At 50.5% G+C, this 17,543-nt stretch overlaps 1 protein-coding gene across 7 annotated transcripts in view; it reads right to left on the minus strand.

Annotated features, from left to right (window-relative positions):
• The window catches only part of UNC13B (unc-13 homolog B), a 189,003-nt gene extending 172,496 nt beyond the window's left edge, over positions 1-16,507 (minus strand). For all 7 annotated transcript variants that reach the window (XM_076066785.1, XM_076066789.1, XM_076066784.1 and 4 more), the window contains exon 1: positions 16,239-16,507. In XM_076066785.1, coding sequence (XP_075922900.1) covers positions 16,239-16,260 — 22 coding nt within the window. In that variant the 5' untranslated portion in view covers positions 16,261-16,507. The remainder of the gene's footprint in view (positions 1-16,238) is intronic.
• Positions 16,508-17,543: the final 1,036 nt, after the last annotated feature.

Here is a 17,543-nt window from a genome sequence, read left to right on the forward strand (position 1 = left end):
CTTTGATAGATGTGTCTGATGTTCAACAGGGTAAGAAGCCTAGAATTTTTATTATTTCACAATTGACAACTGACTTTATTATATTCTATAGGTAATCCATGATTCTAGCTTGCTATATTTGCTGCACAAACACAAGCGAACTGTCGTTAACAATGCTGGTGAGAAAAAAACCCGATGAACATATTGTATAATTAACGCCAAACCTGATTTTTTTAAAAAACAACCACCTTCTCTTCACACAGAACATCAGGCGCAGGTAAAGCAGTCCTGTTTACCAAACGATATTTTCGTTCTATGGAGAACATCAATACTTTGTATCGCACCTCACAAAAGCAATGACCAAGTTAATAACTAAGGTACATGTAATGATTCCACGGACATTACAGTGAGGGAAAAAAGTATTTGATCCCCTGCTAATTTTGCATGTTTGCCCACTGACAAAGAAATGATCAGTCTATAATTTTAATGGTAGGTTTATTTGAACAGTGAGAGACAGAATAACAACAACAAAATCCAGAAAAACGCATGTCAAAAATGTTATAAATTGATTTGGATTTTAATGAGGGAAATAAGTATTTGACCCCCTCTCAATCAGAAAGATTTCTGGCTCCCAGGTGTCTTTTATACAGTTAACAAGCTGAGATTAGGAGCATACTCTTAAAGGGAGTGCTCCTAATCTCAGCTTGTCACCTGTATAAAAGACACCTGTCCACAAGCAATCAATCAATCAATCAGATTTCAAACTCTCTACCATGGCCAAGACCAAAGAGCTCTCCAAGGATGTCAGGGACAAGACTGTAGACCTACACAAGGCTGGAATGGTCTACAAGACCATTGCCAAGCAGCTTGGTGAGAAGGTGACAACAGTTGGTGCGATTATTCGCAAATGGAAGAAACACAAAACTGTCAATCTCCCTCGGCCTGGGGCTCCATGCAAGATCTCACCTCGTGGAGTTGCAATGACCATGAGAACAGTGAGGAATCAGCCCAGAACTACACGGGGGGATCTTGTCAATGATCTCAAGGCAGTTGGGACCATAGTCACCAAGAAAACAATTGGTAACACACTACGCCGTGAAGGACTGAAATCCTGCAGCGCCCGCAAGGTCCCTCTGCTCAAGAAAGCACATATACATGCCCGTCTAAAGTTTGCCAATGAACATCTGAATGATTCAGAGGACAACTGGGTGAAAGTGTTGTGGTCAGATGAGACCAAAATGGAGCTCTTTGGCATCAACTCAACTCGCCGTGTTTGGAGGAGGAGAAGGAATGTTGCCTATGACCCAAAAAACACCATCCCCACCGTCAAACATTGAGGGGGAAACATTATGCTTTGGGGGTGTTTTTCTGCTAAGGGGACAGGACAACTTCACCGCATCAAAGGGACGATGGACGGGGCCATGTACTGTCAAATCTTTGGTGAGAACCTCCTTCCCTCAGCCAGGGCATTGAAAATGGGTCGTGGATGGGTATTCCAGCATGACAATAACCCAAAACACACGGCCAAGGCAACAAAGGAGTGGCTCAAGAAGAAGCACATTAAGGTCCTGGAGTGGCCTAGCCAGTCTCCAGACCTTAATCCCATAGAAAATTTGTGGAGGGAGCTGAAGGTTCGAGTTGCCAAACGTCAGCCTCGAAACCTTAATGACTTGGAGAAGATCTGCAAAGAGGAGTGGGATAAAATCCCTCCTGAGATGTGTGCAAACCTGGTGGCAAACTACAAGAAACGTCTGACCTCTGTGATTGCCAACAAGGGTTCCGCCACCAAGTACTAAGTCATGTTTTGCAGAGGGGTCAAATACTTATTTCCCTCATAAAAATGCAAATCAATTTATAACATTTTGACATGCGTTTTTCTGGATTTTGTTGTTGTTATTCTGTCTCTCACTGTTCAAATAAACCTACCATTAAAATTATAGACTGATCATTTCGTTGTCAGTGGGCAGGGGATCAAATACTTTTTCCCCTCACTGTATACCCCACTTTAGCTTCAGGCCTTTGGCAATCCACTGTTGGATGAATGTGCTCCATTAATGTGCCGAAGCTCCCAGCATGTGCAGCTAAACATCAGACATGTCCAACAATTGATAACCCCAAAAAAATAACGTGTTCATAGGGGTCTTTTCACTATACTTCACCATGCTGGCTAGTAGGAAGTCATGAAGCGGTGGCCCAGGACCAGTTTCAATATCACTGACCACTGATGTTAGCCGTGGCTGGGAATCGACCGCAGGTCACCAAGTTCATTGTGCAGTGCACTACCCGCTGCACCACCACTCCGCCCTCACCAATTGACCCCAGCATAGGGTGTATAAAATATATATATAAATGTGGCCATTATTCAATATCGTAGAACTCTTCTTGTTCACAACATGAGCATCCATCATATCGTTTCAATCATTCAGCAAATATTGCTTACACAAACAGCTGCCTGAACTGAGGCGATACCACCAGCCACAGCGGCCCGCTCACCTCATCTATCCCCTCTGCATATCTCCGTGGGAAATTATAAGGGTGCAATAAAACCTGTGCAACGGGGAAGCGTATGCGACTTAGCAACGTGGGATGCTGAATGTGCGTGACCTGGCCCACCGCACCCAAACATCCAAGGGGCCAACTGGGTCCTTGATGTCCCTTTGTCTCAGGGGAATTTCAAGCCCAGGCAATGATACCTGTGCACTGGAGCCTCCAGTTATTACATAATGCATAATAATTTTGTATTAAAGGTATAACCAATACGTTGCCTCGGACCAAGTTATTCAGAACGTGAGAAATCTGATCAGACCTTGAAAGCTAACCTGGATAGTGCTTGGATGGGGGGCTACCACGCATAACAGGTGTTATAGGCTTCTGGAGTGCTAATGTTGTCAGCATAAGGCGGCGCAGCAAAGTTAATTGTTGTACTGCCCTATGCTCCAACGTCCATGCTCCCCACCTTCCAGAATGCCCAGCATGGTGACATTGTCAAATATCCCCCATGACCCACATGGTGTGGGAAGGCCATCATCCAGCATTAGATAGAGGAAAGAGATGTGCATGTAAAAAACCCTAAGTTAAAAGCATGAAACACTCATGCCGCATCACACACAACGTACTGCGCGCGGCTTCGCAATACTGGAACGTCACACCAGCAATCCCCCGTAATGTATTCAACGTACGATTCCGTTGGCCAAATATTTTAATGAGATATACATGGGAGACACGAGGCAAGCAAGCCCTCTGTACAAGGTGCAACATCGTTTTATTTATTTTCGGCCCGAAAATGCCCTATGCTGCATTACAGCAGAGGCATCACTGAAATGTGACAGGGCATAGAGACCTGCTGCAGTGCAGATAAAAGTGCTGCCCATGCAATAAAGCAGGTGCGATGAAGTTTACACACCACCGTATATAAGACTTCTTATGTACATATAAAGCACGATATTCAGTTCGACATACATGGGGGTAAAAATAATGAAGGACGAATAGCCAAAATGTTGGTACTGCTTTGGCAGTGAAACAAATGACAATGGCCATACATTTATATTTACACACGACTAAAATTGATTCGCTTGTAAAATCAGATTAGTGTGGAATATATTGAGGGGAATGGTAATGTCAATAACTATGCTGCATGCTTTGCAGTCCTGATGAGTTGCCACATTTGCGAAAGACCTTTCTATACCCAACACATTGGGAGTTGAAATGGCAAACCAAGATTTCGCCACGTCTGCCATGAGCTTAAGAGATGAGAGTGGCTGCTGAAAAATAGCCGGAGAGGTTTGTCTGGCACCTTCTTCTCCAATTCATTCCAACTAAATCACAGAATATACACTGATTCCATAGCCAGCGTGTTAGAGGACGTGGTCACAAGTGTGTAGGCTGTTGGTGTTTCGTTCCAGTGTGTTAGTGTGCTGTGATGTGTGGCTAGCTTAGGACGATCGTTTACATTCTCTCTTACTTCGTTGCATTGGTAAAACAAATGATTACTTCCGGCACTACAATGTTAAGCAGGGTATTGTGAGGCACCCACCACAACAGGCTGTGCAGAGGTGGACTGCCACGGATCAAATTTTTGTTAAGGTTGGTCGTCTAAATGACGAAATGGCCACACGTGGCATTTCTTTTGAATTGGTGGTCTGCACAATGCTGAGAGCTTTCGTACCCAAGATGCTGTACAACGTCTGGGCGTCATTACATCTACACGCAGTGGTGTGCTGCACACACTACTACAAAGGAGGACCCTATCAGCATCAGTCTCCACGTGTTATTTGTACAGTGCTGTGTCTATATACATTAGCATAGGGGAGGAAGAGGGGAGAGCATGGGGGATAATGGAGGATGAGGTGAGGACAGTAAGGGATAGAGGAGGGGGGGCAACAGCATGAATTGGAAGGGGATAATGGCTTGGGTGAGGGGAGGGAGATGGAGGGGTGGTAGGGGGAGAACAGAAAATATAATGGAGGGTAAGGAGAAGGGATATTGCAAGGGATAATAGGGCGTGACGGGAGGGGTGGTGGTGGAAGCAGGCCGAGGGGCGGGTATTGGTGGTGGTGTGTGCTGTAGAGTGGGACATTGGGAGGGATGGGGCGGTGGGTGGCTGGAGCAATGTCTCTCTAGGCTCCGATTCCCTCTAGCCTCCATGCTCCACGATGTTGTTAGACAGTGTGTGTGGGGAGCGGTGGTGTCGTGGTTAGCGCGCTGCGCTACCAACCCGGCGACCCGAGTTCGATTCCCGCTCACGGCGACCCGAGTTCGATTCCCGCTCACGGCCAACACCAATGACGGTTATCGGAACCGGTCCTGGGCATCCCCTAGGTCGATTCAGCCACAAAATGAGTACATGGTGCGGTGTGTTAAAAACATCGCCACTGGGGAGACAAAGGCGGCCGGGCGTGGTGTTGGCCACCCACCCCTTTTGTGCCGTGCCGGCCTTCATAGGTGCTCGCTAACCGCACTTGCCCCAACAGTCTGTTAAGACTATAGGGGGGATCTTTGTCTTTGTGTGTGTCAAGAGAGGGGGCAGGTGCGGGCACAGGTTGAGGTGTGGGCACAGGTTGAGGTGTGGGGATACCAACAACAACATCGCCGACTTGGGATAGGGGGACACTGAAATATGTTGTCACATCTAGAACGTGTATTTAGCATAATTAGCATTTACGGCTGTATGGGAAAAAAATAATAATTGCAATTTAGTGAAGGGATGGGATCACTTAAATTATGATTTGTAAAATTTGCTCAACAAAATAATCACCTTCCGATATCTGTCCCTTCACGTAAAGAAAATCAAGGATGTTTTTGGTACACATCATTTTTGGCCACACGGCATTCTGGTCGCGACGTTTTATTCATTATTTTATGTTATTATTTCGTTAATTTTTTTTGCGTAAAATTAAGAGAAATTGCCCTCGGATCCTGAATTGCATCGTCTAGCGCCAACACCACAACTCACGCAACGATGCCGGTGACCCATTAAAATGTACTGTACCGTCAATTGCATTCGTGGTCGATCTAGCATCATAATTAGTGTGCGTGTAAACTCATCTGCATGGTCGTTATTGAACCGAGCGCTTCTCCGCATTCCGCTATCGCGGGTTGGGCGTCGATTCCCGTGGGCCCCCACGGTGCTTACCGGGGTAGCATTGTGTAGGCACGCAAGCGCAGACTTGCAGGCTATGTTGACCACCACACATAACGCAAACTCGACATTCGGTAAATAAACATGTATTCATATTTGTGCGTACGAGAGTGGGGCTGCACACACCGGATTGTGCCTGGGTGAACAAGTGAAATGCAAAGGATCATCATCATCGACACCTCCAGCAGCAGCATCGGCAAACTGCTGCTGCGATAACGCCACACACGTCGCCTGGTTCTAGATTATACTGGTAGGGAAACGTAGTGGACTGGAAGCCCAACCGGGATTAATTCACAGGAGGCAGGGGATTAATTGTGTATGTCTGTCCACGTCGGATGGGTGGGGCTGGGTGGAGAGGGGAGGGTAGGGAGGGGCTGGGTGGGAGGGGAGGGTGGGGAGGGGCTGGGTGGGGGGTGGGAGGGGTGGGGCTGGGTGGGGAGGGGCTGGTCACCCCGTGGTGCCCTTATATGGACTGGAAGCCCAACCGGGATTAATTCACAGGAGGCAGGGGATTATACACTGCACTTGCTGGTGCGACCTCTCTTACACTGCGCTTTCTGGCGTCGTTTTATAATTCTGCTCACTTTTCATTTTGATTTCTTCTGCGCACGACCCTAACAAGTTTGGCTTAAATATCCGTACATAATTACTTCAAAATTACTTCAAAATTTCCTACCAGCCCCCTCCGCAGGAATGTGTTCTATAATGTTTCCCTCCCCTCCATCCTCATCCATCGCGCGTGGGATTGAGGCAGGGGTGGACACGTAACTTTCCACTGCAGTGGAAAACAATTAAGATGCACAGCAGCTTTTCATCAAATACGCCGTGTCTTTCCCGAAAACAAAAAAAAATCGATACAGCTTCCGCCCACGTAACAAAAAGGGGTCCCTGAAGTATTTTGGTGAAGTGTATCACACAAACTTAGAACACAAAGTTTGCCTCCCAGGGAATGAAGTGCCCTCAAACAGATGGGGGAAATTCTTTATATGCCAAACGTTCTCCATAATATTGACATCGTTAACCAAGCTGTGTAATTACTGAAGGCGCGATACGCAGTGGACTCATGAGCATATTGTATGTGGTTAAACTTTAAATTCACCTGCTACAAAACACGTCCTCCCTTTAGTTTGGCAACTACGTGGACGCAGAGGGCTTTGAGTGGTTAGGTCATTCAAAGTGTGCGATGCATTGTAGTCTGTGGAGTGTGCTTGTATGTGTGTTATCGTGTTTCTGTAGATGTATTTATAATTAAGGACGTATACAAACAACAAAACGATATATATTAGTATAAGGTTGCAAAGAGGAACGATTAAAAACGTACAATTTGTGTATGAATGATGTGTGTGCTTGTTAGTGCTTCCATGTCTTTGCTTGTCAGGATGTGCATCTCAGTGTGTGCTCGTTGTGTGTCTGTATGTGTCAGTGTGTGCCCGTTGTGTCTGTATGTGTGTCAGTGTGTGCTCTTTGTGTGTCTGTATGTGTGTCAGTGTGTGTCAGTGTGTGCTCGTTGTGTGTCTGTATGTGTGTCAGTGTGTGCTCGTTGTGTGTCTATATGTCAGTGTGTGCCCGTTGTGTCTGTATGTGTGTCAGTGTGTGCTCGTTGTGTGTCTGTATGTGTGTCTGTATGTGTGTCAGTGTGTGCTCGTTGTGTGTCTGTATGTGTGTCAGCGTGTGCTCGTTGTGTGTCTGTATGTGTGTCAGCGTGTGCTCGTTGTGTGTCTGTATGTGTGTCAGTGTGTGTCAGTGTGTGCTCTTTGTGTGTCTGTATGTGTGTCAGTGTGTGCTCGTTGTGTCTATATGTCAGTGTGTGCCCGTTGTGTCTGTATGTGTCAGTGTGTGCTCGTTGTGTCTGTATGTGTGTCAGTGTGTGCTCGTTGTGTGTCTGTATGTGTGTCAGTGTGTGTCAGTGTGTGCTCTTTGTGTGTCTGTATGTGTGTCAGTGTGTGCTCGTTGTGTCTATATGTCAGTGTGTGCCCGTTGTGTCTGTATGTGTCAGTGTGTGCTCGTTGTGTCTGTATGTGTGTCAGTGTGTGCTCGTTGTGTGTCTGTATGTGTGTCAGCGTGTGCTCGTTGTGTGTCTGTATGTGTGTCAGCGTGTGCTCGTTGTGTGTCTGTATGTGTGTCAGCGTGTGCTCGTTGTGTGTCTGTATGTGTCAGTGTGTGCGCGTTGTGTGTCTGTATATGTGTCAGTGTGTGCGCGTTGTGTGTCTGTATGTGTCAGAGTGTGCGCGTTGTGTCTGTATGTGTGTCAGCGTGTGCTCGTTGTGTGTCTGTATGTGTCAGTGTGTGCGCGTTGTGTGCCTGTATGTGTGTCAGCGTGTGCTCGTTGTGTGTCTGTATGTGTGTCAGCGTGTGCTCGTTGTGTGTCTGTATGTGTCAGTGTGTGCGCGTTGTGTGTCTGTATGTGTGTCAGCGTGTGCTCGTTGTGTGTCTGTATGTGTCAGTGTGTGCGCGTTGTGTGTCTGTATGTGTGTCAGCGTGTGCTCGTTGTGTCTGTATGTGTCAGTGTGTGCGCGTTGTGTGTCTGTATGTGTGTCAGCGTGTGCTCGTTCTGTGTCTGTATGTGTCAGTGTGTGCGCGTTGTGTGTCTGTATGTGTGTCAGCGTGTGCTCGTTGTGTGTCTGTATGTGTCAGTGTGTGCGCGTTGTGTGTCTGTATGTGTGTCAGCGTGTGCTCGTTGTGTGTCTGTATGTGTCAGTGTGTGCGCGTTGTGTGTCTGTATGTGTCAGTGTGTCTGTATGTGTGTCTGTATGTGTCAGTGTGTGCCCGTTGTGTGTCTGTACGTGTCAGTGTGTCTGTATGTGTGTCTGTATGTGTGTCAGTGTGTGCTCGTTGTGTGTCTGTATGTGTCAGTGTGTGCGCGTTGTGTGTCTGTATGTGTCAGTGTGTCTGTATGTGTGTCTGTATGTGTCAGTGTGTGCCCGTTGTGTGTCTGTACGTGTCAGTGTGTCTGTATGTGTGTCTGTATGTGTGTCAGTGTGTGCTCGTTGTATGTCTGTATGTGTCAGTGTGCTCGTTGTGTGTCTGTATGTGTGTCAGTGTGTCTGTATGTGTCAGTGTGCTCGTTGTGTGTCTGTATGTTTGTCAGTGTGTCTGTATGTGTGTCTGTATGTGTGTCAGTGTGTGCTCGTTGTATGTCTGTATGTGTCAGTGTGCTCGTTGTGTGTCTGTATGTGTCAGTGTGTGCGCGTTGTGTGTCTGTATGTGTCAGTGTGTGTCTGTATGTGTGTCTGTGTGTGTCAGTGTGTGCTCGTTGTATGTCTGTATGTGTCAGTATGCTCGTTGTGTGTCTGTATGTGTGTCAGTGTGTGCTCGTTGTGTGTCTGTATGTGTGTCAGTGTGTTCGTTGTGTGTCTGTATGTTTGTCAGTGTGGCTGTATGTGTGTCTGTATGTGTGTCAGTGTGTGCTCGTTGTATGTCTGTATGTGTCAGTGTGCTCGTTGTGTGTCTGTATGTGTCAGTGTGTGTCTGTATGTGTGTCTGTATGTGTGTCAGTGTGTGCTCTTTGTGTGTCTGTATGTGTGTCAGTGTGTGCGCGTTGTGTGTCTGTATGTGTGTCAGTGTGTCTGTATGTGTGTCAGTGTGTCTGTATGTGTGTCTGTATGTGAGTCAGTGTGTGCTCGTTGTGTGTCTGTATGTGTCAGTGTGTGCTCGTTGTGTGTCTGTGTCAGTGTGTGCTCGTTGTGTGTCTGTATGTGTCAGTGTGTGCTCGTTGTGTGTCTGTATGTGTCAGTGTGTGATCTTTGTGTGTCTGTATGTGTGTCAGTGTGTGCTCGTTGTGTGTCTGTATGTGTGTCAGTGTGTGCGCGTTGTGTCTGTATGTGTGTCAGTGTGTGCTCGTTGTGTGTCTGTATGTGTGTCAGTGTGTGCTCTTGTGTGTCTGTATGTTTGTCAGTGTGTGCTCGTTGTGTGTCTGTATGTGTGTCAGTGTGTGCTCGTTGTGTCTGTATGTGTCAGTATGTGCTCGTTGTGTGTCTGTGTGTCAGTGTGTGCTCGTTGTGTGTCTGTATGTGTGTCAGTGTGTGCTCGTTCTGTGTCTGTATGTGTGTCAGTGTGTGCTCGTTGTGTGTCTGTATGTGTGTCAGTGTGTGCTCGTTGTGTGTCAGTGTGTGCTCGTTGTGTGTCAGTGTGTGCTCGTTGTGTGTCTGTATTTGTGTCAGTGTGTGCTCGTTGTGTGTCTGTATGCGTGTCAGTGTTAGAAACATTTTGGCTGGCCTGCCTACGATCTATCCTGGGTTTAACCAGGCTGGATTGTGTGAGGAGCTCACAAATCCTTGAAAGATCTGGGCAAGGTCCCATCGGTGAGCTCCTCCGGCAGGCAAGGCTGCGTTGGCTGGGTCATGTGGCCCGCATGCCCAGCCACCGCATGCCGAAACAGCTTTTGTTCGGCCGGATCGAGGGGGCTAGACGGGCGCGGCACGGGCTAGAGAAGAGATGGAGTGATGTGGTACAGGAGGACGTGGAGCTGAGTGGACTTGCCGATGACTGGTACCAGCGGTGTCAAGATCGGCCTCTGTGGAGGAGGCTCGTGAAGGATGCTACTGGGCAGTTGGAGGTAGTCGCCCTCCAACAACAACGGAGGGCGGAGAAGCGACGCTCACAACAATGAGCGGAGCGCCGGGTGGCTAAAGCACAGCAGGTTGGCACAGTAGGGGGCACAGGTGGTGCACCAGCCAGTCATCTCGTTCATCTCAGTCAGACGACCCGTGGCACCTGGGTCTGCCCCGTGACCTCCTGCCCAGCGGGCGTTCGACACTTCACGTGGCCTCAAGGTGCACATGGCCTGGCACAAGCGTCGTGGTGACGTCACCGCCACTTAGTGGCGAATGGCGGATGTTGTTGTGTGTCTGTATGCGTGTCAGTGTGTGCTCGTTGTGTGTCAGTGTTTGCTCGTTGTGTGTCTGTATTTGTTGTGTCTGTATTCGTGTGTTTGTAAAGACGCTGCTGCTGCTGCGCCTGGGCAGTTGGAGGCAGTCGCCCTCCAGCAACAACGGAGGGCAGAGGAGCGACGCTCACAACAACGAGCGGAGTGCCAGGCGGCTAAAGCACAGCAAATTGACACAGGTCAGCAGTCATCTTAAGTCGGTCTGCCCCGTGGCACCTGCAGGGTCAGCCCCGTGACCTCCTGCCAGCGGGCGTTCGACACTTCACGTGGCCTCAACGTGCACCTAGTCTGGCACTAGCGTCGTGGTGACTTAACCGCTACTTACTGGCCAATGGCGCTTGTTGTTGTTGTTGTTTGTAAGTGCTTGGACTTGCTGCCCGTGTGCGTGTCAGTGTGCGTGACGCGTGTTCCTTCTCAGCAGTCGCCACAACAGTCGGTGAAGGTGACACGGAGCCAACCCGTGCCACCTCCCATTAGCACGGGTTGGCTGCGTACGGTGCGAAGGAAGTTCAACGTGCTCGCTAACAGCACTCGCCCCTATAGTCCGTTGAGGCTACAGTAGGAGGTTAGGGGGGATCTTTGTGTGTATCTGTGTACGTGTACGAGTACACGTACACGAATACACGTGTGTGCGTGTACACGAGTACACGTGTGTGTGTGCACGTACACGAGTACACGTGTACGTGTACGTGTGTACACGTACACGTGTACACACACACACGTGCACGAGTACACGTGTGTGTGTGTACACGTACACGAGTACACGTGTGTGTGTGTGTGCACACGAGTACACACACACACACACACTGTGTACTCGTGTGTTGTGGCCCGGGTTCGATTCCCGCTCACGGCCAACGCCAGTGACGATTATCTGAACCGGTCCCGGGCCTCCCCTAGGTCGACTCAGCCTCAAATGAGTACCTGGTGCGGTGTGTAAACATCGCCACTGGGGAGACAAAGGCGGTCGGGCGTGGTGCTGGCCACTCACCCCTTCGTGTACCGTTCCGGCCTTCATAGGTGCTCGCTAACAGCACTTGCCCCTACAGTCTGTTGGGGCTACACGGGGAATATTTGTCTTTGTTGTGCGTGACGCGCGCCGCGGTCCTCTCAATCACCTCCGGAAGTCTCCCTCCCGGATCTGCCCGCCGCTACTGCCGCTGTGTTCACTGCTCATGAAAACATCCTCCTACTACTACCTACTCCTACTACCCCCTCCTACTACTCCTACTCCATCCTCCTCCTACTACCCCCTCGTACTACTCCTACTCCATCCTCCTCCTCCTACCCCCTCCTACTACTCCTACTCCCTCCTCCTCCTACTACCCCCTCCTACTCCATCCTCCTCCTCCTACCCCCCCCCCCCTACTACTCCTACTCCATCCTCCTCCTCCTACCCCCTCCTACTACTCCTACTCCCTCCTCCTCCTACTACCCCCTCCTACTCCATCCTCCTCCTACCCCCCCCCCCTACTACTCCTACTCCATCCTCCTACCCCCTCCTACTACTCCTACTCCCTCCTCCTACTACCCCCTCCTACTCCATCCTCCTCCTCCTACCCCCCCCTACTACTCCTACTCCATCCTCCTCCTACCCCCCCCCTACTACTCCTACTCCATCCTCCTACCCCCTCCTACTACTCCTACTCCATCCTCCTACTACCTACTCCTACTACCCCCTCCTACTCCATCCTCCTACCCCCTCCTACTACTCCTACTCCATCCTCCTCCTACTCCCTCCTCCTACTACTCCTACTCCCTCCTCCTCCCCCCTCCTACTACCTCCTCCTCCTACCCCCTCCTACTACCTCCTCCTCCTACCCCCTCCTACTCTTCCTACCCCCTGTGCCCTGCTTGAGGACGACGCCGCTCACTCGCCACTTTTGGCACTTCCCGACCGTGCCGTGCCGACCGTCGAGTACCGTACCAGCTGTGCGGTAGCCCCCTGTGGAGTACGGAACGCGACTTATCTATCCCCGTCTGTCCCTTCGCGGTTGTTCTCGAGCGCGGCGCGCCCGCATATCCCAGGCAGGCAGCCAAGCAAGACACGCGCTTCCAGCCATTGTGGTGGTGGTGGTGATGATGTTGTTGTTGCCATATTCATCACAGGGCGTTATAGTCTGTGGCTTCGTGGGGCTACGTGATGGAGAACAGACGGCAGTGTGCAGCAAAATACATTGTTGTACTGTGCACGTGCATTATGGCTCCCGTCTTCACCAACCTGCACTGACCAGCGTGGTGAAGTATGGTCAAACACCACCCACCCAAGTAGGGACCCTCATCCAGCACTTCCAAAGTCCAAGAACCCTCTAACCAGACACAATTTAGTGGTTCCAGTTTCCTTACGTGGCCAATACCAGTGAACTGGGCGACACACATTTGCGCGGGGTTTCAAACGATTTCGTTGGCATTGGCTCGCCGCGTAAATAAATTTGGTGCTCCGAAAGTTGTGAGCTCCCTGCTGAGGGTGGTGCTGCTGGATTTCCGCTCTGGCGCAAGGACAACTCGTGTATCTGTTGTGGAAGGAGGATGCTGGAGGGTGGGGGGGTAATTCAGCGGCGCAAACCAAGCCGGATTACCCCACTCTAAGAGGTAGTTAAGCTCATTGCGGCGAGGATGTGGGACGGTGAAGCATGGCGATGATGCGCTTTGATTTATGGCCACGTTAATGCAACGCCGGGGCCACGCGAATCCGGAATAGCAGCTTGCAGGCTCCGAGTGGTCGCTTAGTGCACGCACGCACACAGTAGAAAGACAAAGCTCCCCCCCCCCACCACCGTATAGCCTTAACAGACTGTAGGGGCAAGCGCTGTTAGTGAGCAGCACCTATGAAGACCGGAACGAGACACGAGGGGGTGGGTGGCTAGCACCACGCCCGGCCGCCTTTGTCTCCCCAGTGGCGATGGTAGCACACACTGAGTACACACACATCGCATACCACAAGCCAAAGTAGTTGCATCCTTTATTTATCCAGGAGATTAAATAAACCCACCGAGATCCATGACACTTAACTATTTTGCCTCCGGTGAGTACACACACAAGTGGAGGGCACACGAGTACACTGCGAGCACACAGAGAGTGGGTATACACACCACGTTCACAGTGAGTACACACATTTCATAAACAGTGAGTAAACCCATAATACACACACGGAGTACACACAGTGGGTACACACAGTGGTACAGTACTCTGTGTACACAGTACTCAGTCGGTACACAGTGTGCGCACACAGTGGGTACACACAGTACTCTACTCAGTGGGTACACACAGTACTCACACCATACAATATCTGCACACCTCCACTAAAGTGAACACACACAGTGCGTACAGGCTACACACAGCGTGTACACACGACACAATGAGTACACACACACAATCTGTACAGTGACACACACACACAATCTGTGCAGTGACACACACACACAATCTGTGCAGTGAAACACACACAATCTGTGCAGTGAAACACACACACAATCTGTGCAGTGAAACACACACAATCTGTGCAGTGACACACACACACACAATCTGTGCAGTGAAACACACACAATCTGTGCAGTGAAACACACACAATCTGTGCAGTGAAACACACACACAATCTGTGCAGTGAAACACACACACAATCTGTGCAGTGAAACACACACACACAATCTGTGCAGTGAAACACACACACAATCTGTGCAGTGAAACACACACACAATCTGTGCAGTGACACACACACAATCTGTGCAGTGAAACACACACAATCTGTGCAGTGAAACACACACACAATCTGTGCAGTGAAACACACAATCTGTGCAGTGAAACACACAATCTGTGCAGTGAAACACACACACAATCTGTGCAGTGAAACACACACAATCTGTGCAGTGAAACACACACAATCTGTGCAGTGAAACACACACACAATCTGTGCAGTGAAACACACACACAATCTGTGCAGTGACACACACACACAATCTGTGCAGTGAAACACACACACAATCTGTGCAGTGACACACACACACAATCTGTGCAGTGAAACACACACAATCTGTGCAGTGACACACACACACAATCTGTGCAGTGAAACACACACAATCTGTGCAGTGAAACACACACAATCTGTGCAGTGAAACACACACAATCTGTGCAGTGAAACACACACACAATCTGTGCAGTGACACACACACACAGAATCTGTGCAGTGAAACACACACACACAATCTGTGCAGTGAAACACACACACTCTGTGCAGTGAAACACACACACTCTATGCAGTGAAACACACACACAATCTGTGCAGTGAAACACACACACAATCTGTGCAGTGAAACACACACAATCTGTGCAGTGAAACACACACAATCTGTGCAGTGAAACACACACAATCTGTGCAGTGAAACACACACAATCTGTGCAGTGAAACACACACAATCTGTGCAGTGAAACACACACACAATCTGTGCAGTGAAACACACACAATCTGTGCAGTGAAACACACACAATCTGTGCAGTGACACACACACACAATCTGTGCAGTGAAACACACACACAATCTGTGCAGTGACACACACACACAATCTGTGCAGTGAAACACACACAATCTGTGCAGTGAAACACACACACACAATCTGTGCAGTGACACACACACAATCTGTGCAGTGAAACACACACACAATCTGTGCAGTGAAACACACACACACAATCTGTGCAGTGAAACACACACACAATCTGTGCAGTGAAACACACACACACAATCTGTGCAGTGAAACACACACAATCTGTGCAGTGACACACACACACAATCTGTGCAGTGAAACACACACAATCTGTGCAGTGAAACACACACAATCTGTGCAGTGAAACACACACAATCTGTGCAGTGAAACACACACACAATCTGTGCAGTGACACACACACACAGAATCTGTGCAGTGAAACACACACACACAATCTGTGCAGTGAAACACACACACTCTGTGCAGTGAAACACACACACTCTATGCAGTGAAACACACACACAATCTGTGCAGTGAAACACACACACAATCTGTGCAGTGAAACACACACAATCTGTGCAGTGAAACACACACAATCTGTGCAGTGAAACACACACAATCTGTGCAGTGAAACACACACAATCTGTGCAGTGAAACACACACACAATCTGTGCAGTGAAACACACACAATCTGTGCAGTGAAACACACACAATCTGTGCAGTGACACACACACACAATCTGTGCAGTGAAACACACACACAATCTGTGCAGTGACACACACACACAATCTGTGCAGTGAAACACACACACAATCTGTGCAGTGAAACACACACACACACAATCTGTGCAGTGAGACGCAACGCCGCACGCCTCCACCGCTGTGCGATCAGCAACCGGGCACAGCGGAGCGCGCTGCAACAGGTCCCGGTGTGCAACAACAAACACCGCTCCCCTCTCTGGCAACGAGAGAGTCTTCTCTCTCGTTGCCAGCGACGCAATAAACACCACCACCACCACAACCATCACGGCACGCATCATCATCATGATCACGTCACGCATCGTCCTCACCATCACCTAGCCCGCAGCCGTGGCGAGGCGCCGGCGGTGTTGTCAGCAGGCACACCGGGGCAGGGGGGGGTGGCGATGCGGGACGACCAACAACACGCGCGTTGCAAAAAGGAGGAAGAAAATTATGGACCACGACGCCGCCGCCGCCGCCGCAAGAGATAGAGTTAGTGACATGTCAAAATATCCGCTTACCTCTCACGCACAGGAGAGACATCTCGACACCCCGGGCTGGGCGGAGGCTGTGCACGCTCGTGGCCACGCGCCGGCGTCGCGAGTGTGTGGGTGGTGGTGGTGATGGTTGTGGTGGTGGTAATGGTTGTGGTGGTGGTTGTGGTGGTGGTGGTGCTGGCTGCGAGCGATGCTGGCTGAGCTCTAAGCTCTGCTCACGGCGCCGCGCTGCGATGTCTCTGCCGCCGCCGCTGTTCGGCAGAGCGGACCTCGCCTCGCCATCTTAGCGCGGGGTGGGGAGACGTGACGCCGCCTTGTGACGCGGGGAGGAGACCTCCTCACCCCCCTGCTCCTCACCTCCCCCCCCCCTGCTCCTCACCTCCCCCCCCTGCCCCTCACCACCCCCCCTGCTCCTCACCTCCCCCCCTGCTCCTCACCTCCCTGCTCCTCACCTCCCTGCCCCTCACCCCCCCCCCTGCTCCTCACCACCCCCCCCTGCTCCTCACCACCCCCCCTGCTCCTCACCACCCCCCCTGTTCCTCACCCCTCCCCCCTGCTCCTCACCTTTTGCTCATTGCCCCCCCCCAAACTCATCACCTCCTGCTCTTGACACACAGCTCCTCCTACCCTTCTGGTCCTCACCCCCTGCTCCTCACCCCTCGCTCCCCCCCTTCGCTCCTCACCGCTCGCTCATTTACAGCTCCTCGCCTTTTGCTCCTTACCCCCAACACCTCACCTCCTACTCCTCACCTACTCCTCACCTCCTACTCCTCACCTCCTACTCCTCACCTACTCCTCACCTCCTACTCCTCACCTCCTACTCCTCACCTACTCCTCACCTCCTACTCCTCACCTCCTACTCCTCACCTACTCCTCACCTCCTACTCCTCACCTCCTACTCCTCACCTCCTACTCCTTCCTATCCGCTCCCCACGCGCCGCTCCTCACCCCCGATGTTTCCATCTTCTGATCCTCACCTCCCTGCTCTCCATCCCCTAAACCTCACCAGTACGTGTGGGCCATCTCTCTCTCACACTCACCGCACGCCGTGATGCATCATAGCAACAACACTCAGCGGTGGGCACGTCACCACGTGCCAGGCTTAGTGCACTTTAAGGCCACGTGAAGTGTCGAACGCCGGCTGGCAGGAGATCAGAGGACAGAGCCAGCAGGTGCCATGGGTTGACCGACTGAGATGACTACTGGCCAATGCACCACCTGTGCCCCCTACTGTGCTAACTTGCTGTGTTTTAATCGCCCGGTGCTCCGTTCGTTGTTGTGAGCGTCGCTCCTCCGCCCTCGCTGGAGGCGACTGCCCAGGAGCAGCAG

Source organism: Petromyzon marinus, chromosome 13 (genome assembly GCF_048934315.1).
Source record: "Petromyzon marinus isolate PM22_M1 ecotype Great Lakes invasive population chromosome 13, UKy_Petmar_22M1.pri1.0, whole genome shotgun sequence".
NCBI classification, from domain to species: domain Eukaryota; kingdom Metazoa; phylum Chordata; class Hyperoartia; order Petromyzontiformes; family Petromyzontidae; genus Petromyzon; species Petromyzon marinus.